The 26,444-nt window shown below is 38.2% G+C and overlaps 3 protein-coding genes across 3 annotated transcripts; 2 read left to right on the top strand and 1 right to left on the bottom strand.

Annotated features, from left to right (window-relative positions):
* LOC131332983 (uncharacterized) lies at positions 1–699 on the bottom strand. Its single transcript, XM_058367286.1, has one exon. It carries the CDS (start codon positions 601–603, stop codon positions 1–3), a length of 603 nt encoding a protein of 200 aa, XP_058223269.1. The 5' UTR covers positions 604–699.
* A 1,918-nt stretch (positions 700–2,617) lies between these two features.
* LOC131334067 (protein SICKLE) lies at positions 2,618–8,068 on the top strand. The gene is made up of 3 exons (XM_058368938.1): positions 2,618–2,751; positions 3,819–4,088; positions 6,727–8,068. The coding sequence occupies exons 2-3, from the start codon at positions 3,824–3,826 to the stop codon at positions 7,662–7,664; spliced, it is 1,203 nt and encodes a 400-aa protein (XP_058224921.1). The 5' UTR covers positions 2,618–2,751; positions 3,819–3,823; the 3' UTR covers positions 7,665–8,068.
* A 6,934-nt stretch (positions 8,069–15,002) lies between these two features.
* Positions 15,003–25,974, top strand: LOC131332439 (NADPH--cytochrome P450 reductase). Its single transcript, XM_058366658.1, has 18 exons — positions 15,003–15,728; positions 18,619–18,678; positions 18,768–18,844; positions 18,957–19,014; positions 19,097–19,180; positions 19,271–19,307; positions 20,933–21,002; positions 21,128–21,319; positions 21,411–21,503; positions 22,526–22,739; positions 22,839–22,922; positions 23,126–23,277; positions 23,365–23,461; positions 23,582–23,731; positions 23,808–23,885; positions 24,017–24,139; positions 24,220–24,333; positions 25,498–25,974. The coding sequence occupies exons 1-18, from the start codon at positions 15,441–15,443 to the stop codon at positions 25,576–25,578; spliced, it is 2,052 nt and encodes a 683-aa protein (XP_058222641.1). The 5' UTR covers positions 15,003–15,440; the 3' UTR covers positions 25,579–25,974.
* The last annotated feature ends 470 nt before the right edge of the window (positions 25,975–26,444 follow it).

Genomic DNA, 26,444 nt, shown 5'->3' with positions numbered 1-26,444 from the left:
CTATTTTGCTTCAGGGAATGGTAGAGCACCAGTTGGACGAGATTCGTGATTTCTCAGTAATAGCTCATTATTTTGTTCAGCGACCAGAAGGCAAGAGATTAAATTTGAGTATTTCTCAAACCTACGCTCTCTGTATTGCTGCTGTAGGAGCAAATTGTTGGCGTGAAAAGTGAAAAAAGTCTTTTCCAACATATCTTTTTCAGTAATATGTTCTCCACATAATTTCAAAATTGAAACTATCTTGAACAAAGTAGAGTTATACTCACTAACAGATTTATAATCTTGCAACTGTAGATTCAACCAGCGATAACGAGCATTTGGTAGGATTACAGCCTTTTGGTGCCCATACCTTTCCTTCAGATTATTCCATAAACTTAGTGGGTCTTTCATTGTAAGGTATTCAGACTTCAGGTCCTTGTGGAGATGGTGGCGAATGAAGATCATGGCTTTAGCACGATCCTTCGAGGATGCGTCGTTACCATCGGTAATGGTGTTTCCAAGTTTCATAGCATCGAGATGGATTTCCACATCAAGTATCCATAACAAATAATTCCTTCCAGAAATGTCTAGTACCGCGAAATCCAATTTTGTGTAGTTCGACATCGTCTATAAAATTAAAAATATTAATTTAGATGGATGTTGAAATAAAAGACAATCAAGTTAATGGTACAAGTTTAACTAATTAGGGAAAATGTTAGGCAATAATAAAATGCACAAAGCTAATGTGGCTTTTCACTAATTTGCAAATGAAACAAATTTCTAAATGTAATATAGAATATGAAAAGAAAAGATTTCTAGCCTCCAACATCCGTAAGTTAATATATGCAAAGCAACATAAAAATATGTTGATGTTAATTTATCACTGATGATGAATGAGATATTAAATATACATCATCCACTTAATATAAATTCATTTCGTAGTATAAGTATTACATGTGCTCATAAATAAGTACTTCGAGTATTTTTGTTTTCAATAGTAAATATTTCAGGTATTTATTAATAGCAAGAATGTTTTGAATATTCATCAAGGAACTACTTTTGGTAGAACATTTTTTCTTTGTCAATAATTTACATGTAATTTACATATCTATGTACGCATGTAATAGACAAACATAAATAGTGATAAATATCAATGTGAAATGTAACCCATTACCTTCTTAGTCGGATAGAAACTTGTGCTGATAATGTGTTATAAAACTAAGGAAATATCAAAATAACAGAACAGAAAGTAAAGACAATAAAGAACACAATATATGTAAATGTAGTTTTTCCAGAACTATTAGAAAACACGATTGATCTACATGATCAATCGGATACTTCTGATTCTTACTTTTTATTGCAATTTCTCTTATGTCTTTATAGGGATGAAATATCAAAGGTATAATTAATACGCTACTGTTATAACTGCGTTTTTTATTCGTAAACTTAATTCGCTGAAGAATTAATGGCTTCAATCATTGTGAACCTTTTGTCATTCATCAGTTTCACAACAATTAAAACATTATTTATACACATTATACCCTATCATTAATACTAGGGGCAACATAGTAAAAAATCAATCCATAATTCATTTCTATTCCATATCTCCCAAATACTACTCCTGCTGCAAAATGCATTCTGCATATATTATCCAAATACCGTACCAAATACAAAATACATTCCGACCAAATCCAAAAAGCCAAAAAGTTAAAAATGAAAAGTCAAAAAGTAGGCTCCTAAACACCCCTGATTTATTGATCTTATTCAACCCAAAAATTAAGTCTAATAAATTCATAATATAACATGAGTGTTACGGATTATGGTAGCTCGTCAGCAAGATAACGTTGTCCACTCTTGGCAATTAAGTTCTTATTAGTGAAATTTTTACCGACAAAAGTAACTAGAAAAGGTAATTTGTAATTATGTTCGTGTAAAAATTTACACGAATGCTTCCTATATGGACGGTATGCCTATTTTTTGACAAATTGTCGCGAGTTCACATAAACTAATACTATTTCATTTGCCGTTTACATTTGATCATGCAATCATAAGCGAACAAAAAACATTATTTCTCCAATTCAATTCATTACCAAGAATGAATTCATGTTAAAATGATTTTTCATAGCAATTCCATTTTATTTTTCGACCCAATGAAGGCGGGATCCGGAGATCCTATAGTGCAAACCCTGTAGGGCGGCATCCGATCGTCCATTTTCGCAATCAATGGTTCAAATTTGCTGAAGCACTCTTACCTGTCCAAGTTAACTATTACCGGTAAGAGTAGTGCAAACCCTATAGTGTAGCATCCGACCGTCCGTTTTCACAATCAATGGTTCAGATTCGCTTAAGCACTCTTACTGGTCAAAGTTAACTATTACCAATAACAGTTAACGAACTATTAATTGCCGAGATGAATGACTCGGATACCGCACTACAGGGTCTGTCCTACAATATCACCGTTTCCAGCGTCCCACATTCATCTTGGTGCTGGACCTCTCTTATGAGTACTTCAAGGGGCAAGTTGATTCGTTTTATAGTTCAAGGGGGTGATTCGGAAAACAGTTATAGTTCGGGGACGGACGATAACTAAACCCTAGCCTATATCCCTGTATCCCACCACAATTACACAGTTCCCTCTATGTCGCTTTAAACTGCACTCTTCTCTAGGGCTTCGAACGTTAACTCTTCTTTGTTAATCTCCCGCTTCCCTTGAAACCCCTTCCTTTCACCGAGTTCAAGCGTTCAAAAGCGATCAATTATCCCTAACCAGAGGTGAGTTCTCTCGGTTAATTCAATCCGCTTCCATTCGAAGCTCAGTGTTTGTGTTATGATTTAGACTGATCGGTTAGGTTACGGCGATTGGCGTTTTCAATTTTCCTGCTTGATTACGGAGAAGGTAGAGCATAAAAAATAAATTCAACCCTTTTTTTTATCATTCCACGAGCGAAGAAACAGGAGAGTTTATTTGACTGTTTATGCTTTGTTGTGCCTTATATAGGTGTTTTGTCTACTCAATTGATGTATCTTCTTAAAGTTTTCAGGAGCCTAAAGCGAAATTTGAAAATAGGGTCTTCTTGGTTGGACTATTTTAAGGGGTAAAAAAGTAGGAGGGTGCCTAAAATTAAAAAAAAATTTGGGGGCCTAAATCGGCCGCAACGCGAGCTTCAGGTTGTCTCTGCTTAAGTATTGGCAGTAGTACTTGCAGAATGTGTAAACTTTCATCTGGAGTATCATTCGTTCTTAATATCGCTGATGTTGAGTTTCTTTTTTAGAGAGAGAGAGAGAGAGAGAGAGAGAGAGAGAGAGAGAGAGAGAGAGAGAGAGCTGGAAAGGTTTTTATTAAGTAATTTTTGTAGTAATAATTTTTGTATTCAGTGTTATTTATCGCAACCTAAGTTGCACGCGTTAAGGTTCAACCTAGTTAGTAGAAGGCAGATTAACGCTTTGTGTTTTAATCTTAGGGCTCAGGAGTCGAATTGTAGCATTTGTTGTTTAGACTTTATATGTCTACATTTTCTTTGTCTACTCATGTATGTCAGCGTGGGCATATATGTGCATACACCTACACACCCATGGCCAAGTATAACAATGACTGCACTGCATCTAGAATTTGTCACAATCAAATGTTTTAGAAAGTTATGACCGGTTTTCAATGCTGCATAATACGCAGTCTATACAACTGATTTACGTAGTTGCATTCATGCAAACATTTTCCTCAGTCCAGCAGATCCTTTCAGGGAATTAGCAGCAATGTTGTCATTTCCGCCAAATGTATAGGTTGCTACACATGATTACATGTTCACTGCAAATTTGGTTCTCATTGTGCTTTTCGATTTTAGAATAAATGGAAGAATCCGAGAAGAGAAGGGAGAGGTTGAAAGCAATGCGCATGGAAGCATCACAAGCTGGAGTTGAACATGTTGTTGGGAATTCTGCAGTGCCTCATCACCTCTCAAATCCATTAGTTGAAACCTCTCCAATTCCTCCATTGCAAAATAATGCACCACAAAGGTTTGACTATTACACAGACCCTATGGCTGCATTTTCCGCCGACAAGAGGAGGAGCAAGGTCAGCAATCAGAATTCACAGGACTATTTCACACCTCCAAGTAACAATACATTCTTTTAGAAGTGTTTTTTTTAATGTCATTACTGTGCTTGTTGCAGGCTTGCAGCATATTTATGGCTTTTGTTTTTCAACGTCAACTATACATGCTTATTAGTTATTACTTTAGTGTTTATTGGTCATCGATGGAGTTCTAACTATACATGTAAAGTCATGATTTTGATATGGGCGATTGTTAAGTAGTTTCTCCGTGAATAGGTTTTGTTGTTTCTCTTGTTGTTTCTTTTATAATAACGAGGAAGCCCAGTGTTCTATTACTGGGCTTGGTAAACACCGGATTTGCGTGCATTACCCCAGGAGTCTGGACTCTGGGGATTGTTGCTTAGTTGAGTGTGACTAGGGCTTCAAACTTAGGGTTGGCTTGAGGGGTTTTTCAAACAGACAGAGTTGAGCAATTTTTTGCCCCTTCTATTTGGTAGTCCAGAAAGGGTAAAATTAGAATTAACTAGCAGAAAAGGTTTGGATAGAAGAAAAAAATATTGACTAGAGAAAAAAGTGAACAGAAAGAGATGGTCGACTCTCTCTCTCTCTCTCTCTCTCTCTCTCTCTCTCTCTCTCTCTCTCTCTCTCTCACACACACACACACACACACACACGCACACACAGTATTTAGTTTTGGAAACTATCTTTTATGGTAGGCAATGAGAACAGGCAATAGCTTTGCTATGAAACATTGGTAGTCCAAAAGTGTTGCTGTACGAGTATCGGGTACTGCTTCAGTGTAGCAAAATACGTACCTGGTATGGCAAACACATAACCGATACGTTTAAATATTTGGGTATGGCATTACCTGTAACGTATTTTTTAAGTTTTTCATCTTGCCGTACCCAAAGTGTACCACCCCCGTACGTTGTACCTGTACCAGTGCTTCATAGCAACTTAGTCAGTGAGCCAAGACTCGATGTTTATACACCCATTCACGCTTAAATGACAGAGATGTGCTATGGTAGTTCTGAAAAAAATAGATCACACAATGTCTTAGGAAAGATAATGCAAGGTTGCAGAAAGCACCGTAAAGAATCTCCGCTGATTAGCAACTCCTTAACGTCCCAGTGAAGGTTGTACGTTAAAAATTATCAGGAAGTTAGCCTAGTCATCTCGTTGTGCCTTTTGGCTTTATGTTCAACTAAATTGGCTACAAACTCGTCTTTTAGACTAATGTTCCTTTCAATAGAAATTATACTCAAGAATGAATAAAGGGATTTAGTGTTACTCTGATGATGGTATGCTTCATATATCGAGATATTGATGTGAACCCAATATATCTGTTTGTTTAGAGCTACAATTGATCATGTATAGAATTTAGGATGATGTTTGTACATGCCTTACCTTGAAATTTGAATAATTGGTGAAATTCACTCTTGACTTTTGAGTCCCACGGTCATACTTAACGGAGTAATTGAGTTGTGGGCTTGTGGCATTTTGAAGAAAATTTGTTTCAATATGGTTGATTGGAACCTTGAAATATTGTGAAGATTCTGTGATGACAGCTTGCATCTAGGGTTTAGGTTGAAGGCTTGGGTTTTTGTGTCCTGCTTTACTGTGGATATCGTTATCAAAGTTTGTTGGGAATCGAGATCTGGAATTTTTTGGCACGCATACATATTTTGCAGAAAATTATATTTTTGTAAGTGTCTTGATGTGGGTGATTATAAAGAATAGTTCGGGCATGAAGATTTAAGGTTTGAAAGTTGTGGATGACTACTGACTTCTTTATGATGCTCATGAAGTTAAGTATGAAAGTTGAACATAATGTTATGATGTTATAATGGGATGTTGGGTTTTTGGTTTTTGGTTTTTGGCTGGGGAAGGGTTGGGGGAGCGGAGGTGCCATGGGGAGAACTTGATTTACTTGCAAAAAGCACAGTAAAGAATCTCCGCTGATTAGCAACTCCTTCACGTCCTGGTGAGGTTGTGAGTTAAAAATTATCAGGAAGTTAGCCTAGTCATCTCATTGTGCCTTTTGGCTTTATGTTCAGTTAAATTGGCTACAAAACTTGTCTTTTAGACTAATGTTCCTTACAATAAACTCAAGAATGAATAAACGGATTATTGTAGTTAGTCTTACTCTGATGATGGTAACACAGCTGAAAATTACCATAGTTATTAGTTTTGTTGGAGTAACATCCATTGAGAGGCATCTGTCTTGGACAAATGTTTGTGAAAATCTTAGCTATGCAAAATTACATGCTTTGTTCATGTCTCAGCCAATAATAATGACAAAGGGTGTTAATGGTACTTTTGGTCTGCTGGCCTGTCTTTTCAGTTAGGAAATTACAGTAGAGAGCCCATAGGGTTATAAGGTCAATAACCTCCATCCACTCACCTCCCCCAACATGCGCGCACGCGCGCATGCACGCACACACGCGCACACAAGGAACTTGAGCCTCTTGCTTTTTGGGTCGAGGGTCGGCCCAAGTACCAATAGACTCACTATGCCGGATGAGTAGTCTAGTCTATTTTTTCAATTCTTATCTTTACAACGGTTTGAATGTTATCTGATCCTAATTAGGGATCTGAAACCTCTACTTTTGAGTATCTGTCAAGTAGTATATTCTAGTCGCTTGATTTGGTTTTCCTATTTCAGTGATCTTCATGTTTATTTTCTTATGGTTTAACAGGACCAATGAACCCTGAAATGACTCCCTCTCCAGTTCATCAAGTCCAACCTAATTATTCCCCTGATCAGAGAATATACCAACCTCGAAGCCCTTATCACAGCTCAGGACCAATGACTCCTCCTTTTGCCCATCAGGCCCAAACCAATTATTCCCCAGATCAAAGAATGTACCAAGCTCGAGGCCCTTACCACAGCTCAGGACCGATGACTCCCTCTCCAGCTCATCAACTCCCAACTAATTACTCCCCAGATCCAAGAATGTACCAAGCTCGAGGTCCTTATCACAACTCAGGACCAATGACTCCCTCTCCAGCCCATCAGTCCCAAACTAATTATTCCCCAGATCAAAGAATGTACCGAGCTCGAGGCCCTTATCAAAGCTCCAGGCCCGATGGAAGCCCAATGGGGATGGTCGGTCCTTCGGGCTCGCATCAGGGATCTAGTGGCGCATCAACCTACTATCATTCAGCTAATTCATCTGGAATTGGTAATTTCTCCAGCCCTAGTTTTGGAGGTAGCCCCAGATTTGGCGGTCCTACCTCTAGTTTGGGATTTAGAGGTAGCCCCAGTTCTTATTCGGGAAGGGGAAGGGGTCGCTCATCGGGATGTGGGAGAGGATTCAATTCTCATGAGAGTGTTTCAGCAGAGCTTAGACCGGATCTGTACTACAAGAAGTCAATGGTTGAGGACCCGTGGAAGCTATTGACGCCTGTTATTTGGAAGAGAGAGAATATTTCAGCAACGAGTGGGAATGTTTCAATGGTTGACTATGCTAAATCAGTTTTTCCAGGATCCGCTGGTATAAAAAAGCCCAGAATTTCAGGAGGCATGAACGAGTCGAGTTCGAGTTCTCAGCCAAGCCTTGCTGAATACTTAGCGGCTGCATTTAATGAAGCAGCCAACGACGGAGCTGGCGGTAACGATAAACCGAGTTTGTGAGTTTGGCACTCTTGTACAATTCCACCAAAGAGGGGGCTGTTGGGATTGCCCGTCTGTTAAGAGTTTATGATATGATGACATCGCCTCTTCATACAAAGTTGGGCCTTTTCGAAAGTGCAGTTTAGACTCCTTAATGCCCTTTGCTTGGCAGTGTCAACTTTCCCTATCCCCCCTCGCAACATAAGTTCTTATGCATAGAGAGAGAGAGAGAGAGAGAGAGAGAGAGAGAGAGAGAGAGAGAGAGAGATAGGCTGCATGATTTCTTCATACGGAGTATTTGGTAACAGGGCAAGATGATGTTAATTTCGTAAGATTGTAATTTACCTTCTGCAATGCTTGATTTTTTTTTTTCCATTGCTGCTATTGTTGCATTTCTGTATTAAGATTACTGCTATTTAATTTTTTGCAAACTGTTTTTTTTTTCTTTCTTATAACCGGATGTTTGTGCCTACCTACGCATACCTCGACTAATTCTGGTGTCTTAAAGTTAACTACCGGGCAAACCCTTTGGTGGCCCCAAAGTTTTGAATGTTCGGCCCCCGTGGGATTCGAATATGCGACCTCGTGGAGGACAAACACTTATTAGCTATTTCCTGCCTGCTCGCTTATTTTGCTAACTGTTTATGGCACTTTTGGTCATGGGGTGAGCACCTTGAGGGTAGGATTTCCCTCCTCTTATTTGTGTGGGGTTGAGCAACTTGAGGGCTAGCTGCCGAAAATGGGAGCAATTTCAGTTCATCATCTCCTTTAATTCCTTCTTAATACAAAGTTTGTATTAACAAGGAATTACAGGAGCTCCTTTAATTCCTTCTTAATACAAAGTTTGTATTAACAAGGAATTACAGGAGCACTTTTTGAGATGATGAACTGAAATTGCTCCCATTTTCTCATTACAAAGTGCTGCCAGCTTTTGAGCTCACTTTTGTTTATGCCCAAGGAAATTGCAGGGAACTGTTGCCTTGTGAATCTGTGACGCAAATCTCCCATCTTCCTTTAAATGTGGTTTTCTGTCTCTATTTTCTTCTTCTCTTATGAATTGTAGTATTGTTTAGTCGGTCAGTGCATTGGACCGGATACTGAGTTATGAAAAAAAATGATGGTATTGAATTTTACCATCCATATGTACGTGTTCTCATCCCTGCATAGATAATTGAATTCTGGGGCATGTAATATTTGGACATTTCCTTTCATAGATTTTTCTGAGGATTATGCTCAAGTGAGAGTGCTGAACAAAAGTCAAAACTCCTTTTAAAGTTGCATATGAATATATGTTGTTTGGCTGTAAATGTTTTTTCTTCTAAGAAACAAAAAATGGATCTTTTTTCATTTTGAAAAAGGAAAGTAAATTAGAATTCAAATAAATAGTCCACAATTCCAAGAGCCTCCCCCATTTGAAAAGGAGTGTAATTATTTGAAACTCGTTGAGAAGGTAACTGTAACATAATAATAAGTATACGATTATTCATTGATAAGCATATCGATACTTCCAAAATGAGATTCCCAATGTCAAATAAACCATGGTATGTTCGTTTTACTTCACGTGAGTACATCTATTTTGCGTCACGTGAGGAATCCAATAAAACTTCTCATGTGAATATCCCCATGTGAATATCTTCAATAAAACTTGTAAGGACCAAATTCCGGGGTCTTAATTGTATTGGCAATTCCGTTTGACAAAACACATATTTTATATCGAGTTGTAATTTTATTATTTTTTATAGGCTAGTGAGTTTGTATAGGATTAGAGTGGAAGAAATCTTTATTATTTGTAATCGATAGTGTATTGGTTAAAAAAGGAGGTCGACTATTGCAACACGGGGATCTTGGCAAAGACCGATGGATGGAGGGATCAATCCGAATATCAATCGATACCTTCTGTTCTTAAATGAAAAAGCAACGAAAAAAAACAAAAGGGGTTTCTATATATGGACTTGTTTCTTCCTAGGTTTTGGAGGGGGCATTATATAAAGCAAAGTTTCAGAAAAAGAAAAGTGCGGCATATACTACACATATATATTCACGGCTTATAAGAGAAAGGTAGGCGGCTGTTCGAAGCAGAGATGGAAGCAACGAGTTTATTTGTGTGCTATTTGTGAAGGGATTTCTTTTAGGTTAATTGGAAGGCTTGTGGACTCAAGGCCGTTGGCAATCAAGATTACTGGGTGCGGTGTACGTGTGACTCGACAGGTAGTACTTAGAACGTTGTGAGGATTTACATCGTTTGGATAGGTATATCTGTAACTGCACAATGATTATAGTGATTTGATTTTTTCCCGTGATTTTTACCCTTTCAGGGGTTTTCCACGTATATCTCTGCGTTGTGGGATTGTTTGCTTGCATGGTTTTTGCTGGTATAGTAACTTAGTGATTCGCATTCGTACTCTTAGGGTTTTTTACAGATTAATAGGGAACCCTTGTTTTTTCAATTGGTATCAGAGCGGGCTGCTCCTTCCGTTAGAATTTATTTTTCTAGAGCAGATCCATCATGAGTATGAACATGAATCACATGTCTAGAAATTTTCCTATACTTGATGGTGATAATTTCGATTACTGGAAATCTAGAATCAAGGCAATAATGAGATCAGCTGGCGAAGAAATTTGGGACTCGGGGGGACTCATGTGTTGTGGGTTACACTCGACCCATGAAAACTGTAGGTGATAATTTGATTCAAAAAACTCAGTCTGAGTTATCAGTCACAGAAAAACCTTTACTTCAGGCTAATAACCGTGCACTTGATATTTTATTTGCTGCTGTTGACATAAATGAGCACAGGAAAATAGCTAACTGTGAAATTGCGAAAGAGGCCTGGGAGATTCTAGTTACTTGCCATGAGGGGACAGAAGTTGTTAAGCAGTCTAAGTTGCAAAGACTTACCGCGGAGTTTGAGTCCATCAGAATGCAGGAGGAAGAGACCTTCAATCAATTCTACTCCAAGCTCATCGCCATCGTCAATAGCTGCGAGAACTTGGGCGAGCCAATTCCTTCTTTTCGTATTATTAAGAAAATTTTGCGCTCCTTACCTCCTAGATTTAAAATTCAAGTTACTATGCTAGAAGGTAAGAAAAAGTTAAAAGAAAAATCTGTTCAAGAAATAGTTGGGATTCTCCAAACTTATGAGGCTGACCTATTACAATCTGAACCTGTTAAATCCAAAGTAAAACCTTCGGAGACTCCAATTGCTTTTAAAAGTACTAAAAAATATAAGAAAGGTTCAGATAGTGATAGCGATGTCGATTTTGAGGAGATGAAAGCTTTTTTCAAACAATTTAAAAATAGTACGAAAAAGAAAAATGATAAAGGAAAAGGAGAATTTTCTGGAAAAAATAAAAGGGAGGGAAAAGGACCACCTGAGGGACCACAATGTTTCGAGTGCTATGGTTTTGGTCATTACGCCCAAGAATGTGCTAATAAAATGAAAAAGAAGGCCCTCGTCACTAAAACGTGGGATGATAGCGATTCTGATGAATCGAATAAAGAACAGGGGGCTGACGAAAATGATAAAGGAAATTTTTTGGCTTTTGGAGTAACTTTAAATTCACATGGTCATTCCGAATCAAGTGGTTCTAAAACAGATGATAGCGATGCGGATAGTTGTGTTGACATAGATGAGGTAAGAGAGAAGTACAACAAACTTCATGTTTTTAGTAAAAAACTGATAGAAGTGAGTGAAAAACTTTCTGACAAGATTAAGAAGTTGGAGAATACTTTGAATGAACGCACTCAAGAGAGTGATGAGAGAAATAAAGAAATTGAGCTCCTTCTTGAGAAAAACAAAGCTTTGACTGCTAGAGATAAATCTAAGGATAAATCAGAGGATGACACACAGACAGGGACCAAAGTGTTAGATCATATTCTGTCCATACAACGGCGACCTAGCGATCGTTCAGGGCTTGGTTATAATGCAACGTCTTCAACTCCATCGATAGGGAGAAACGAAACTAAACGTCAAGGTAAGAAAATTAATGCGAATGACATGCAGAACATGATTAATTCTCCTACGACAAAGAAGCAAATGGCAACAGAGATAAGCGGACATCCCAAGCGCAAGGAGGTAAAATCTAAGGTTATTAATACTGATAAGTCTCACGTTTTTACTCCTGTTGTTAATAAATTTGTTCCTACTTGTCATTATTGTGGTATGATTGGCCATATTAGACCGCATTGTAAGAAGATGCATGAGTCTTACACTTCACATGCACATGTAGCTCGTCCTTCTGGTCATAATTATTTTGTACCCACTTGTCATCACTGTGGAATTAGAGGCCATATTCGTCCATATTGTTTTGCCCTTTATGGCTATCATAGGACTCCTCCCCGTTATGATAACATGAATAATCATAGGGAATATTTTCAAGGGCCTAAACGTAGGATGCCTTCGCATACTAATTTTACAAAGGTAAATTCAAAGCCCATGACAAATAAAAAGACTCATGTTGGAAAGGCCAAAACAAGACAGACTTGGGTTCGAAAAACTGAGTTGATTTCTAATGCTGATGATGACCTTGATTCTCTAGATGACTATAGTTCATCCGGAGAGATTAACCTCACCTTTTGAGGCTAGGACATGGTTCTATAACCTAGGTTAATTGTTCTTGCATATCTCATTGCCTAGAGTTATGGAGTTTCATAGTTTTGTGTTTCTTTTGTTTCACAGTTTTTTTTTTTGTTTTGTCTTTAAAAAAAAATGGGGTTATAAATAGGGATTGAGCAAGATAGTCTTTGGTGCGTAGTTGAATATCATTGGATTTTATGAACATGTTCATCCAAATTTTTGTTGCACTTCTTTCATGGTATTCTCACTATAATTAAGTTTGAATGTTAATATATCATGAGTATTCGACATTATGTACACTCATCCATGTCTATTGGTCAGGTTATCAAATAGGAATCACTCTTCTCATATGCTTCGTTTTATCTTGTGTCTTCTCTGAGTCGTGACCATCTTTATTTGGTTTCTGTTGATAGAGCCCTCGCTTATTCCAAAAAAGAAAAGAAAAGAAGATGAAAAGAAAAGATAAGAAAAAGGATAATATATATCTAGGCTTTTGCTTATCCGGGCATTCATCAAGTAACCGGACAATTAGGGTGAGGTATTCTCTCTCTAAGCGTTCGCGTCAAAAAATGGATAGACCTTGTGAAGGCACCCATGTTGGACCATTTGCTTAGTAACCGGGCATTGGGTATAAGGTATTCTTACTCTCAATATTCTTGTCAAACAGCGGTGGGGTAAAAGTAAAAATACGGTATGAATTTCTATTGATTACTTATTAAACAACTGCCTGTTGTTGAGGGGGAGCTTATGATTAATTATCTGTGACTTGTATGTCGAACCTAAAGAGGTGTATCTTGTTGAGAGGGAGTCACTAGATAAACCTAAGCTCTTGAGCATTTTGGCCCTGTTTTGAGTTGCTGAATTTTTTGGTCATGGATACACACACACACACACTTTCCTCCCATGTCGATGATCATGGTGTATTGCATTCCTTCTGCCTTGCATGGTGTTATATCATTAAGTGATGCCTTAAAATTTGGATGTCTTTTTCATCTCATCTCATGATATAATACTTGCAATAAAGCTATCTCATGCTCGTATCTTCAGATTTGTCGTTCTTTTTTAGAATTTAATTTAATTGTGTTGTTGAGTTTTGCGTGCCTGAATTTAGCTGCCATGTTATTTATGCTATTATTTGCGCTTCGCTTAAATTTCTTATTTATCCTATTCACCCTTTGTCACTTCATGTCAAAAAGGGGGAGCATGATGAAAGGGAGAGTAGGTTGCCTATTGTTCTAATATGTTTGGATGTTTAGTTTTGTTTGCAGCTCCTCTACAACTCGATCTTAGTTCGTTAGTTTTTCGATGTAGTGTGTTTTGTCATGGAAGTGCCAAAGGGGGAGATTGTAAGGACCAAATTCCGGGGTCTTAATTGTATTGGCAATTCCGTTCGACAAAACACATATTTTATATCGAGTTGTAATTTTATTATTTTTTATAGGCTAGTGAGTTTGTATAGGATTAGAGTGGAAGAAATCTTTATTATTTGTAATCAATAGTGTATTGGTTAAAAAAGGAGGTCGACTATTGCAACACGGTGATCTTGGCAAAGACCGATGGATGGAGGGATCAATCCGAATATCAATCGATACCTTCTGTTCTTAAATGAAAAAGCAACGAAAAAAAACAAAAGGGGTTTCTATATATGGACTTGTTTCTTCCTAGGTTTTGGAGGGGGCATTATATAAAGCAAAGTTTCAGAAAAAGAAAAGTGCGGCATATACTACACATATATATTCACGGCTTATAAGAGAAAGGTAGGCGGCTGTTCGAAGCAGAGATGGAAGCAACGAGTTTATTTGTGTGCTATTTGTGAAGGGATTTCTTTTAGGTTAATTGGAAGGCTTGTGGACTCAAGGCCGTTGGCAATCAAGATCACTGGGTGCGGTGTACGTGTGACTCGACAGGTAGTACTTAGAACGTTGTGAGGATTTACATCGTTTGGATAGGTATATCTGAAACTGCACAATGATTATAGTGATTTGATTTCTTCCCGTGATTTTTACCCTTTCAGGGGTTTTCCACGTATATCTCTGCGTTGTGGGATTGTTTGCTTGCATGGTTTTTGCTGGTATAGTAACTTAGTGATTCGCATTCATACTCTTAGGGTTTTTTACGGATTAATAAGGAACCCTTGTTTTTTCAAAACAACGGGTGCACTAGTTGGTATATACCAAATGCACACGGCATTTTAAGTGACCATCTCAGAGTTCCAAAAAAATGATCGAAACTGTTTAATTTATTTAATAGTATGTATTTTGAAGGATTTCTAAAAAAAAAAATAGTTCAGTCGGATATCGGTAAAAACATGATCAGTTCTTTACTCAATTTCTTATAAAAAATTAATCAAACCCTTACCGATATCCGACTGAGCTAAATCTTTTTTATATAGATTATTAAGAAAATATTTTAAACAAATTGAGCGCTCCGATTATTTGTGTGGAACTCCTAGATGGGTTCCACAGAATGATGTGTGCAAATGGTGTATCCATGGAAAGACTCATCGGACTCTCTCTTCTCTTTCTCAGCTTCTAAATTCTGACCATTCAAAACACGTTTGGACAATTAGGATGTGCGCTTGGTATTGTCAAGTGGTATCCAATTTGCACCCAAAAAATTTTTTCGAGAATTTTTGGGGTGCAAATTGGATATAATCCACATTGTATCTGAGCGTGCATCCACGTACATTTGAACGGCTAGAATTTAGTGACCGAAAAAGAGGAGAGAGAGTGGTCAACAGGGTAGGAGAGAGTAAAATATGCACCCAAAAACTTCTCCAAGGGAATATCTTGATTCCAATCCACATCAAGCTCCAAAGATATAGGCCTTTTATAAGAAAGCCCCGTAAAGACTGCGGCCCAAAAATTTCTGGTTTTGGTAGGCAACCAGCAAAAGATACCGTCCCCGGTGGCCTAAACTCTCTCTCTCATCTCGTGCTGCTCTGTCAATCTCCATCACCTTCCCCTTCCAGAAGGTAGAGAGAGAAAATCCCATCACCCGGAGAGAGAGAGAAGCACCGATTATCAGTTACAAAATCAGGAGTTTAGAGCTTATCAAAAATAAAAGAATCAGGAGTTCAGAGAGAGAAATTTCCCTAATCGACCTCGACTGACTGGCGCTGAATATACATCGATATATATATTTATATGTGTCTATATACAGTCGAGAGAGAGAGAGAGAGAGAGAGAGAGAGAGAGAGAGAAAACATATAGTGGAGTCGACCATGAGTGAGAATTCAGATCTGATCAGATCGATGGAATCGGCGCTGGGAGTGTCGTTGAGTTCCGAGACGGCGGTTGTGGCCGTGACGACGTCGTTTGCGGTTTTAATCGGATTGTTGTTCTTTATATGGAAGAGATCGTCCGATCGGAGTAAAGAGGTGAGGCCAATTGTGGTTGCGACGCCGTTTAAGGTTGAGGACGAGGACGACGAGCTGGAGGTGGGGTCGGGGAAGGTTAGGGTGACCGTGTTTTATGGGACTCAGACTGGGACCGCCGAGGGTTTTGCCAAGGTAATTGACTTGTGCTTTTGTTTTTTAGTTTTTTTAATCTGAATTTTTTTGTTTGTTTGAGTTTTGTGTGTGAATGGTTTTTGATAAGTGATTTCGTTAAACTTGTTGTCGGGGTGGGGGTCGTAGTCACATAATTCCCGTACACGTGCGCAAGAGCACGAAAGCAGTCTTTCGAAACCATTCCAAACTACTAAAGTTTGCGATAGCGAGGATTGAAAGCCAGAGTATAGCATACTGAAGGATTATGTGACTAAGCTTGGGGCACTGTTGAGATTGGTTTTGGATAAGTGATGTGATTGAACTTATGGTTAGGGTGGGGCTGGGGCCTTAAGTCACATAATGTTCGTGCATGAGCGCAAGTAAGAGCATGAAAGCGTCCAGTGACGTAGCCAGGAATACGAGTAGTGGGGCACAATGTAAACACATTTATCCACACAAAAAAAAACAATGAAAACACAAACTCAAGAAAAAAATTCGCAACAAATGATACAGCAATTTGGAATATATGACTAGTTAGGAATCTGTCTGTCTGGCATACCTTGCTGAGATCTCTTCCTCTCCCTCATATGTGTACTCACAACCATCTACCCACCTAGACAAACACGTGCATGTTCACACTGAGAATCGTGAGTTTCCATCTATCAGGTGTAATTCAACTAATAGTGAAAACACAAACTCAAGAAAAAAATCCGCAACAAATGATACGGCAATTTGGAATATCTGACTAGTTAGGAAACTGTCTGTCATATCTTGCTGAGATCTCTTCCTCTCCCTCATATGTGTACTCACAACCATCTACCCACCTAGACAAACACGAGCATATTCACACTGAAAGAATCGTGAGTTTCCATCTATCAGGTGTAATTCAACTAATAGTGAGTCAGGAAATTCCAGTCTACATTGTGGTTGAAGAAAAACAGCAGAATGAGCTTAAGACTTTATCTTTCCTGTTACATTCTTGTGTGTGTCTATTTTGGAGTTATGATCCGAAACTTAGCTTCATATATCTTATTGGAAAGTAGCAAAAGCTTTGTGAATTGGGGTGTTGGAACTTGGAAGACTGTGATCCTTCCTCTCATGCATTTAGTGGGTATTATGGGGATGTCTTGGTATGCGGAATGCGATTAGCGACATAGGTGTCCATGTGTCTGCATGTGCCTTTTGGCTGTTATTCTTTTCTGTTTCCTGTTTCTTAACAGTTGGGTGTGTTGTAGCTGATCTAAAAAAAAAAAAACAGTTGGGTGTGTTGTAACAGGACTTGATCCTGATTGGTGTTGTGTTTTGGTTGGAATAAAATGACTTTTAAAAAAAAAGAAAAAGAAACACATACAACCCCTTTGAAATAGGAAAGAATAGAGTTTGTAACTTGGCATTATGTGCCAAGGTGAAAACAGCATGAAAAATTTTAACCTTCTCTACCAATAAGAATCTTTCAATCCAAAGCAACAGATACGTGGAGCAAAAAGCAACATGCAGTTGCAGTCGAGACTAGAGAGACCAGTACATATGAGCAGTGAATTCACTTGTAAACAAGCCAGTACTTTCAAGACTGAGATGCTGGAGATCCCACCAACTCAATCCTATGAGCAGTATATAGTCCAACTTTCCAGCACATCTTCTCATGATCGTTAAGCACTTTGCTGATCTCACTTGCCACGTCTATCCAACACCAACACAGATCATCCTGTATCTAACAACGACCACTATATGAAGCAAACTTATTGAAGGCCTACAACCCAACACTGGCGATTCTTGTGGAATCCTAATGTTATGTGATGCTATTAATCAATCCCCCTTCAGTGTAGTCACTATAGCAAGCGACAAGTTTGAAGTTTCAGCTATATCCCTTGCAACTCTCTAACACAAAGTTTAAGAGTAAAGTGATCATGGACTGATAAAAGAGCTCTCTGCACTGCCCCTCCAATTTGTTTTCTTCGTATAATCAGTAAACGTAAGAAGGAAGACATTGCTTCATTTATATGAAAGAGGATGCCTTTTTTTTTAAGACAAAGGAAATTAGACGTGTTCTAACTGTCCATGACCATGTTGGAATGATGAGCACATGGGAAAAGTTACATCACCTGTGTGTGATCAAGCGGGACTAGGAACCATTCCAAGTTCCAACCATCATGCTGGTTTATGGTTAAATCGATTTCCAACAGAAAATACTGCCACTGTACAAAACGAGACATGCAAGCGTGCAAACGTGGAAGGTATTGCTTTGAAACTCTTTTTAACCTTTTGAGAAATTTCAAGCGAAAGTGAAAAATCTTTTGTAAAGATCTTGTACCAAGTCCAAATGTCAAGAAGTCCAGTCTAAAAGGTAGTCTAGCCTATAATCCAAGAACCAACTGTTTAGGTGAAGATTCCTTTGGGCCTGGTCTGATAAACTTGGTTTAGATATGGATGATATTGCGGTATTGTTACCTTTTACCAAGAAGTCCGCTAGTCATAAAACTTTAGAATGAGTCTCCAACTTGAAACTTCAGTACAGTTCTGCTGCTTCTGCTTATAGATTAATCTTGGCCAGGAAAAAGGGTAAAGAATGTTTGGGGTGAAATAATCACCATCTAACATAAAAGTACCTTAGAGTCAAAGAGAGTAGTCAAACATTTTTCCTAGCAATATAACTGTATCATTCATCATAATTACTTGACCTGTGTGAATGCAATTTCTGCATCACTGCTATTCATTACTAACGTTACATCACCAAATTTAGGTCCCCCTCCCCCTAAAAAAAAGTGAAAACCCTTAATTTTGCACTTTCCGGGCTTTCTGTTTGTCGAAGAAACAGAACTGTTTGATTTTTCTTTCTGGGTTAAGCTGCTTATGCACGGATTTATTTCCATTTTTGACATTATTCTCTCCCGCTATGATTATCTTTTGACAGTCTTTAGCAGAAGAGATCAAGGCTAGATATGAGAAGGCAATCGTGAAAGTTGTTGACTTGGTATGGTCAACGGAAAACTTGTGTGGGTTTTTGTGAGAAGTTACTTATACTCGATTAAGGATATTTATCTTTCTTGTTGTTTGATTTAGGATGATTATGCTGCTGATGATGATCAATATGAACAAAAACTGAAGAAAGAGACTTTGGCATTTTTCATGCTGGCAACGTGAGATCCCCTTGTACCTTTTCTTTTCTGGAATGCATGACATTTCTTATCATCTCTGAATTTTGGGGAGGTGGGGCACTTTTTAAATCTATATCTGAATCGGTCATTGTAGTTATGGAGATGGAGAGCCAACTGATAATGCTGCAAGATTTTATAAATGGTTTACTGAGGTTGGTGGTTTGATGCGGTAGATAAGTTATTGGTGCATTTTTTTGAAGAACTTATAAGAAGAGTTGTTTGATATGTTTTCAGGGAAATGAAAAGGGAGCCTGGCTTCAACGCCTTACATATGGCGTCTTTAGTCTTGGTAACCGTCAATATGAACATTTCAACAAGGTAAATCTGTTAATTATTCATTCCTGTTCTATTCTTTCCATCTTTTTTTTCTTCCCAATTTTGTTATCTGATTTCAATTTTGTGAAACAGATTGGAAAGGTGGTAGATGAACAGCTCAGCGAACAAGGTATAACATTGTCTCTTCTAGGAATGTGTTTTTCGGAAATCGTAACACATCCCATTGTTGTTTGCCTGTAGTTAGGAGGAGTTGTTGACTTATCTAACCAAATGTGGTTTGCCTTTTAAGTCCACTGACCTGCGGATAGTCTTCAATCATATTCTCTATGCAGCTTCCACTCTTGACCAATATTTTCGCTATTTGATGTTACAAAGTTTATACAAGGTTATATCTCCATTGTTAGGATTGGTATTTCCCTCTCAAATGCCAACTACGTGGATGCTGTGGTAATTTATTATCAAAACCTGTACAACAATAATATCCCATGGTCACGGAAAATTTCTATAGGTGATAAGACTGAAAAAAGCCAGCCTTAGATGTGGCTATGCTTGCGTTCTTTTGTAAGCTAGTCCTGGGTACAATTAGTTTCTACCTTTCATGGATGACAAGTTTCAACTATCACTTTAAGAGCAAAAAGTTTGTTTGGGTTTGGCTGAGTAATCTCCCCTGGCATAACTCATTCATCTTAACTTGTGTAAGGGTGGCTTTGGAAGGAATCTTCGTGGTAAGGGTCCTTGTATGAACCTTGTTTCATAAAACAGGTTCTTTTAAATGGAGTTTCATTAAACCAGCTCTTATATGTATCGTGGCTGTAGAGTTTCACAGATTTGTTACTCAGTTAAGCCCACACATAACCACTATTTTTTCACGTACAGAGTGAGGCTTTAGATTCTAGTAATATACGAAGCTGCTGCATGCTTGACCTGGCTTTGCACTTTGCCATGATATTTTTGGAAACAAATGTCATAATTATCGTGACTAATTGCTGACAAATTGTGCCTAAAGAATCCAATATGCATGGTATTTATTATAGTTCTCAAGAAATGAATAGTGTATCACCCGTCAAATTGGATTTGTGAGGCATGTAATTCAAGCACGGTAACACTGTCACTCACTCCCATATCCAACTGGCTTATGTGAACCAGGTTTGACAATGCGTGGCAATATCATTTTCTGCTAGTGTAGATGCCTAATCGTTCTCGATTGTAGTTCAGTACACTAAGTCATTATTCTACGAAGAGTAATGGTCACATCGATGATCTCAATTGAAAGCCTAAATCCATTTGGCACTGGTTATTTTAAACCAATAAAGATAAAGGAGACATTGTTGTGGAAAAGGTGCTGGAGTTCCATTGCAGTTGTTTCAGTTTTGAGGACCCCATAGACCTTGGTTAGTCAGCAACTTGGAAATATTTGAGAAATTGACAAAAATGAAATTCAGCAGCCGATGCTTAAAGTATGTGCTGGAATCCTTCATCTATATGACTGGAATTGCTTGTGTACATTGCACAGGCTTTTGATTATTATTTTTTACTAGGATCTGGTTAAGAAAAGATTGATGTTCTGCTGGTTAAGCTTTTTCATTCACGTTTTCTTTGTGTGGACTGAGTTCATTTGTTGTGAGTGGGTATCACACAGTGATCGAGAGTGATTATTGCAAATTTGCTAGAGATTTTCTTTTTACCTCTCTTTTCAGGTGGGTAGGGGGTAGATGCTGATTCGTGTGTAGATTAACAATTTTACTGTTGTCGTTGACTTTCATGGTCTTTTTGTTCAATTGTTTCATACTTCAGGTGCCAAGCGTCTCATTCCAGTTGGTCTTGGGGATGATGATCAGTGCATTGAGGATGATTTTGCTACTTGGTATGCTTTATTTTTTCCAGAGATTTTGGAGTAAAAAATGTAATTTTGTAACTGTTGACTGACTTTTATTTTGAATTTGGGGAAGATGCTTTCTATGGTGTGACAATATGATTCTTCTGATTTAGGCGAGAAAACCTGTGGCCTGAGTTAGATCTTGTACTTAGAGACGAGGATGATACAAGTGTGTCTACCCCATATACAGCTGCCATTCCTGAATATCGGGTTGAGGTTCATGATGCTACTACTACTTCTTGTGAGGAGAAGTATTTGAATATGGCAAACGGGAATGCTTCATTTGATATTCATCATCCATGCAGGTACTCGGATATGTAACTTTTGTTCCCTTTCACACTCTTTCTTGAAAAATTCTTTACTTTATTGACCCCAATGTCATTCAATTGCGTGAAGAGTAAGTGTTGCTGTTCGGAGAGAACTTCACAAACCTGAATCTGATCGTTCTTGCATCCATCTGGAGTTTGATATACAAGGCACTGGTATTACGTAAGTTTTTTTTGTTGATAATTCGGTATTATTTATGTTTATGGCAGTAATATATATTTTCGGTAATATGTACTTTGTCAAATGACTTTTAATGTATGATGTGCTAAAAGCTGCTTTAATCTTCTGTTTGTCTATGAGTGAGAAAATTGGGTATACCTTTGATGTCAGATATATGTGAGCCTTGTTTATGCATGCACGTGTCTATGTATCAGCAAGTTGGGTTTTTTGGTTACCATTTTTTCATGAGCTTGAAAATCATCTACTATGGGCTCTGGGTGAGAGAAAGCCTGAGCAATTTTTTATTTTTTCACAAGAGGTCAACCTGCAGGCTGCAGTCAACCTACAATAGGGCTGTCAAAAGCACCCATTTTCTGTTTCCTTCTTTCTTGCCACGTGTCATCTGTTTTGCCCCCTGGTAATCTTCAATATACTTGCCAGAAAAAGGAAACAAAATTTTCTGCTATCTGCCTTTATTTGTTAGAACCATTTAATTGATTATGAGTCCCTTTGTTTTAGTGCAATTGTCCATCATAGCTAACTAGCACTTTCAAGGCTGTATTTATATATAAGCTTCTAATTGCTAATTTCGTACTAAACATGAGCGTGGTAATTTTTATGCTGCATTCAGGCCCAAAAAATTTTTTGGTTGCCTTTTGTCATCCAAATGTAGTATTGGCTATGAGCTAAATCACATGGTTGATTATTTTGCATATTTTCTGTCAGAGAATCTTTGTATCAGTCTGTCGTCATTCCATTAATTCCCTGCCATCAGAAATCTTTTCTTATCTGTTTTAATGCAGACAGAAGAGGACATAAATAAAACATAGATTCGCTCTCTACTGCTACTTAAACTAAGGAATATTTTTCACAGCATGCTGAGCAAAGAACAAACTTCGTATTTAGCCCCATTGTATTGGAGAATGCAACTTCATTGCTTACTTATATCTTGCCATTGATTGCATAGGAGTAGATAAATACTTAATGAAGTGCTTACTTTCTTTTTCTGACCCCTGCTCTTCCAGATATGAAACTGGAGACCATGTCGGTGTTTATGCTGACAATAGTGATGAAACTGTCGAAGAAGCAGCGAAGTTGTTGAATCAGCCTTTAGATTTGCTATTTTCTATTCATGCTGACAAATCTCTTGGAGGCTCAGTACCGCCTCCTTTCCCTGGCCCTTGTTCCCTTCGCACTGCACTGGCACGTTATGCAGATCTACTGACTCCTCCTCGGAAGGTGTTTTATATTTTATTCTCTAGCTACCGTTTCATTTTCTTTCTAATCTGAGACTCGTGATTCTATTACTTATCATATCTCAATATTTTGCATTTTCAGGCTGCTTTAAATGCATTGGCTGCTCATGCAGCTGATCCTAGTGAAGGGGAAAGACTTAAATTCCTGTCATCACCTCAGGGGAAGGTAAAACAAATCTCTTCTCGCGCTTCTTACATTTTTCTCTTATTGTTTTACTTTTGCATTTGAAATTTTCTGCATGTGTACGTGTATATTCTTGGTTGACACAGTGTCAACTCATCTGTTGTGTGTTTGCTTTTCTCTGTTCAACACTGAGATTTTTCTTTTTCATATGCATGTTAGGTTCATGGTTCTTTTTTGTTGTCCAGGATGACTACTCGCAGTGGGTTGTTGCCAGTCAAAGAAGCCTTCTGGAAGTAATGGCCGAGTTTCCATCAGCAAAACCTCCCCTTGGTGTATTTTTTGCTGCAACTGCTCCTCGCTTACAGCCACGTTACTATTCTATCTCGTCCTCTCCTAGGTGCATTTTTCATTGCTGTATAAGAGTAGGCAAGAGTTTTTCCTGGTATTTATATCTTGATTGTTTAGATTCCTTGTGTTATGCCAGATTTGCTCCAAATAGAGTTCATGTGACGTGTGCATTAGTTTATGGTCCAAGTCCCACAGGCCGAATCCACAAAGGTGTGTGTTCAACCTGGATGAAGGTATGACCAAAGTGTTCTTAATAGTTTCACTAGGACTTGATTGTGTATATTATGCTGTTTCTGTCAAACCTTTTTTTGCTTTAATAGCATCTCACATCATTCTGTGTCAAACTAAATCAGAATGCAGTTCCTCAAGAGGAAAGCCATGAATGTAGCTCAGCTCCTATTTTTATCAGGACATCCAATTTTAAGCTTCCAGCAGACTCTTCAATTCCTATAGTCATGGTGGGCCCTGGTACTGGCTTGGCACCTTTCAGGGGATTTCTACAGGTTTTTGACTGACTCTGATTTGCGGGTTTATTTTGTCCCTAGTAGAAGCTATCAAACTTACAGATAAGCTTTACAGGAAAGGTTGGCCCTGAAAGAGGATGGAGTTCAACTTGGTCCTGCACTAATGTTCTTTGGATGTAGGAACCGCAGAATGGTATGTGTGTCAGAACTTTAAATTTTGGATTGCAAATCCCTACCATTTCAAATCCATGTGTCCAAACAGACCCTTACTGTTGATGGAAACCTGGAGCATCTGTATTTTCATAACTTGATTCTTGTTTGTAGGATTTCATTTATGAGGACGAGCTCAACAATTTTGTATGTGAAGGTGTTGTATCTGAGCTGGTCGTTGCATTTTCACGAGAGGGGCCACAGAAGGAGTATGTTCAACATAAGATCAAGGAAAAAGTAAGTTATATGAAGTAGCAAGATAAGCATTAAATTCACAAGATAAAGATTCCTTGTTTAGTAGTTTTGTTGATGGGCAGGCAGCACAAGTTTGGAGTTTGATCTCCCAGGGTGGATATCTTTATGTCTGTGGTGATGCGAAAGGCATGGCAAGAGATGTCCATCGGATGTTGCATACCATTGTCGAAGAGCAGGTATGAATCTCTCTCTCTCTCTCTCATCATGTGAGATTTTCAACCCGGAGCTAAACGTATCAACATTTTCCGGACCACTGTTTCTTGAAGCATCCATTTTCTGGCATTGTTAACAAAATCCCTTCTCCATCTGTGGTGTTCTCAATCACTCTTGCACTTTCTGGACTTTTGCGACAAATCATCAACTAAATATAGTTACATATGGACCATATGGTGTACCTCCAAACTAAACTATAATCCCCTTTTTGGTCTATGGGCAATCCTTTATTTTTTTGGAAGGCTTCTATGGGCAATCTATGGAACCAAATTACAAAACCCTCAAACAAGTATTATAGTACATGTTTCCCTCTTTTCTTTTTCTCATATATTTGGTTTATTTTAGTGGGGGGTCGGGAGGGTTGAATTTAAAGCCTCGTATAGCTAAACAAGAGAAACCAAGACATCGGGAGGGTTGAATTTAAAGCCTCGTATAGCTAAACAAGAGAAACCAAGACCACGATGGACATATTCTGCAAAAGAAAATTATATTTAGGACCTTATGACAAAAAAAGTCACTTTTGCCACTCATCAATTCTACGTGCTTGTCTACCATGCTCCTTTAGTGTTTTTTTTCCCTTGATCGTACTGAACTACTGCCCACTTTCCCAGATCATGGTCAGTACTTCGGTCTTTTGACCATTTTTGTAATTTCCTAAATGGATCTCAGTATTGAAGTATTCTTTTGTCAGTCATACTCTATTCAAAGAGTCCAAATCCTTTTTGCTCGTCTTGTGTTCATTTGCACGGTTCTCTCATGCTTGATCATGTAGTTTGACCCTTATCATGTTCTTATCGGCTTTTATCTTTCAAGACTTTGTAACATAAGGTCTTGATGTCATCGATTCATGATACTTCAATATACTAGTCACGTGATCTCCTGATTTTAGATTTCGTTTTCCTGCGTTGTCCGATTTTAGATTTTGTTTTCCTGCATTGTCCAAAAATCCACTGAATGACGAAAAGTCACTCCAGTATGTTAATAAGTAGAACACTGATTAGGCGAGCGCAGCTGTTGTTTCAGTATTGTAGACATGGATAGCCTGAGTATCAAATAGTAAGATGAAGATGATGTTTACTAAAGCGTTATCACACGTATTGTATTCTTTGTGTGTTGGCCAACTTCAGGAAAATGTGGACTCCACAAAGGCAGAGGCTATTGTGAAGAAACTCCAGATGGATGGGCGGTATCTTCGGGATGTATGGTGATCACTTCAAAGATGTCCCTCCCCAGTGTGTTGCCAAATCCTTGGTATGAATTGAGGTGGATTCGTTTTTCTATTCTATCTCAACCTCAGTTGAAATGTTCCTCTCGGCCATCTGGAACCCAAAAATCATTTCCTAGAATTAAAAACCATAATCTGGCTTCGCTGGAAATTTAAATTTTGATCTGCTAGATTTTGCCTTTGACAAAACAGATCATTAAGTTCTGTTTTTGTGACTTAGTTTGTTAAAGTTTCCATTGAAAACACTATAGCAGTTAGTCGGAAGACTGTCAAAACACAAAACACATGAATTGGTGTATGCTTTTTGTTGTTTAAAATTTAAATTATTTGTACTAGTTATATTAGTGAAGGGGAGGTAGAATAAAGCTGTTGTTCTTCATGTTTGGGTAGAATTATGATCAGGACTGAAATCAATTTTTAGCCATTGATTGAACTGCTGTTGTTTATGGTAGAAGTAGAACTGGATTTTCTTCTTTTGCTCCAAAGGAGTTGCGGAAGTCTTTATGGTATTGTTTTCATTTTCTTGTTTCTGAAAGCGTATGTTTGGGGAGTTCTTTCAAGTGTACAGACTTCGTTCTACTGGAGTTTATCGAGTCGAGTCAATCTTTTGAGGCCTTAGGCACCATGTTCTTGCTCCTCGGTCAAATCGGCTGCAGTGTTTTTGCGATTCTTCTAAATGCCCATTCTCTTTCAAATTGCATATGTTACGATCCTAAAGTCCTAGTACATCACCTAAGCATGGAATTGGCCTAGTGTATATATGCTCTCGGCTGCAGTGTTTTTGCGATTCTTCTAAATGCCCATTCTCTTTCAAATTGCATAGGTTACGATCCTGAAGTCCCACATTGC

The sequence above is a fragment of the Rhododendron vialii genome, chromosome 7a (genome assembly GCF_030253575.1).
Source record: "Rhododendron vialii isolate Sample 1 chromosome 7a, ASM3025357v1".
NCBI lineage: Eukaryota > Viridiplantae > Streptophyta > Magnoliopsida > Ericales > Ericaceae > Rhododendron > Rhododendron vialii.
The sequence above is the reverse complement of the archived record's forward strand: the minus strand, read 5'-3'. Positions and strand labels throughout refer to the sequence as shown.

Coding starts and splice junctions, on each gene's coding strand:
- LOC131332983 (XM_058367286.1), bottom strand. CDS start 603: ATGTCGAACTACACAAAATTGGATTTCGCGGTACTAGACATTTCTGGA.
- LOC131334067 (XM_058368938.1), top strand. CDS start 3,824: ATGGAAGAATCCGAGAAGAGAAGGGAGAGGTTGAAAGCAATGCGCATG. Junction 4,089..6,726: donor GGACTATTTCACACCTCCAA/GTAACAATACAT, acceptor ATGGTTTAACAG/GACCAATGAACCCTGAAATG.
- LOC131332439 (XM_058366658.1), top strand. CDS start 15,441: ATGAGTGAGAATTCAGATCTGATCAGATCGATGGAATCGGCGCTGGGA. Junction 15,729..18,618: donor CCGCCGAGGGTTTTGCCAAG/GTAATTGACTTG, acceptor ATCTTTTGACAG/TCTTTAGCAGAAGAGATCAA. Junction 22,923..23,125: donor TGTCATCACCTCAGGGGAAG/GTAAAACAAATC, acceptor TTTGTTGTCCAG/GATGACTACTCGCAGTGGGT.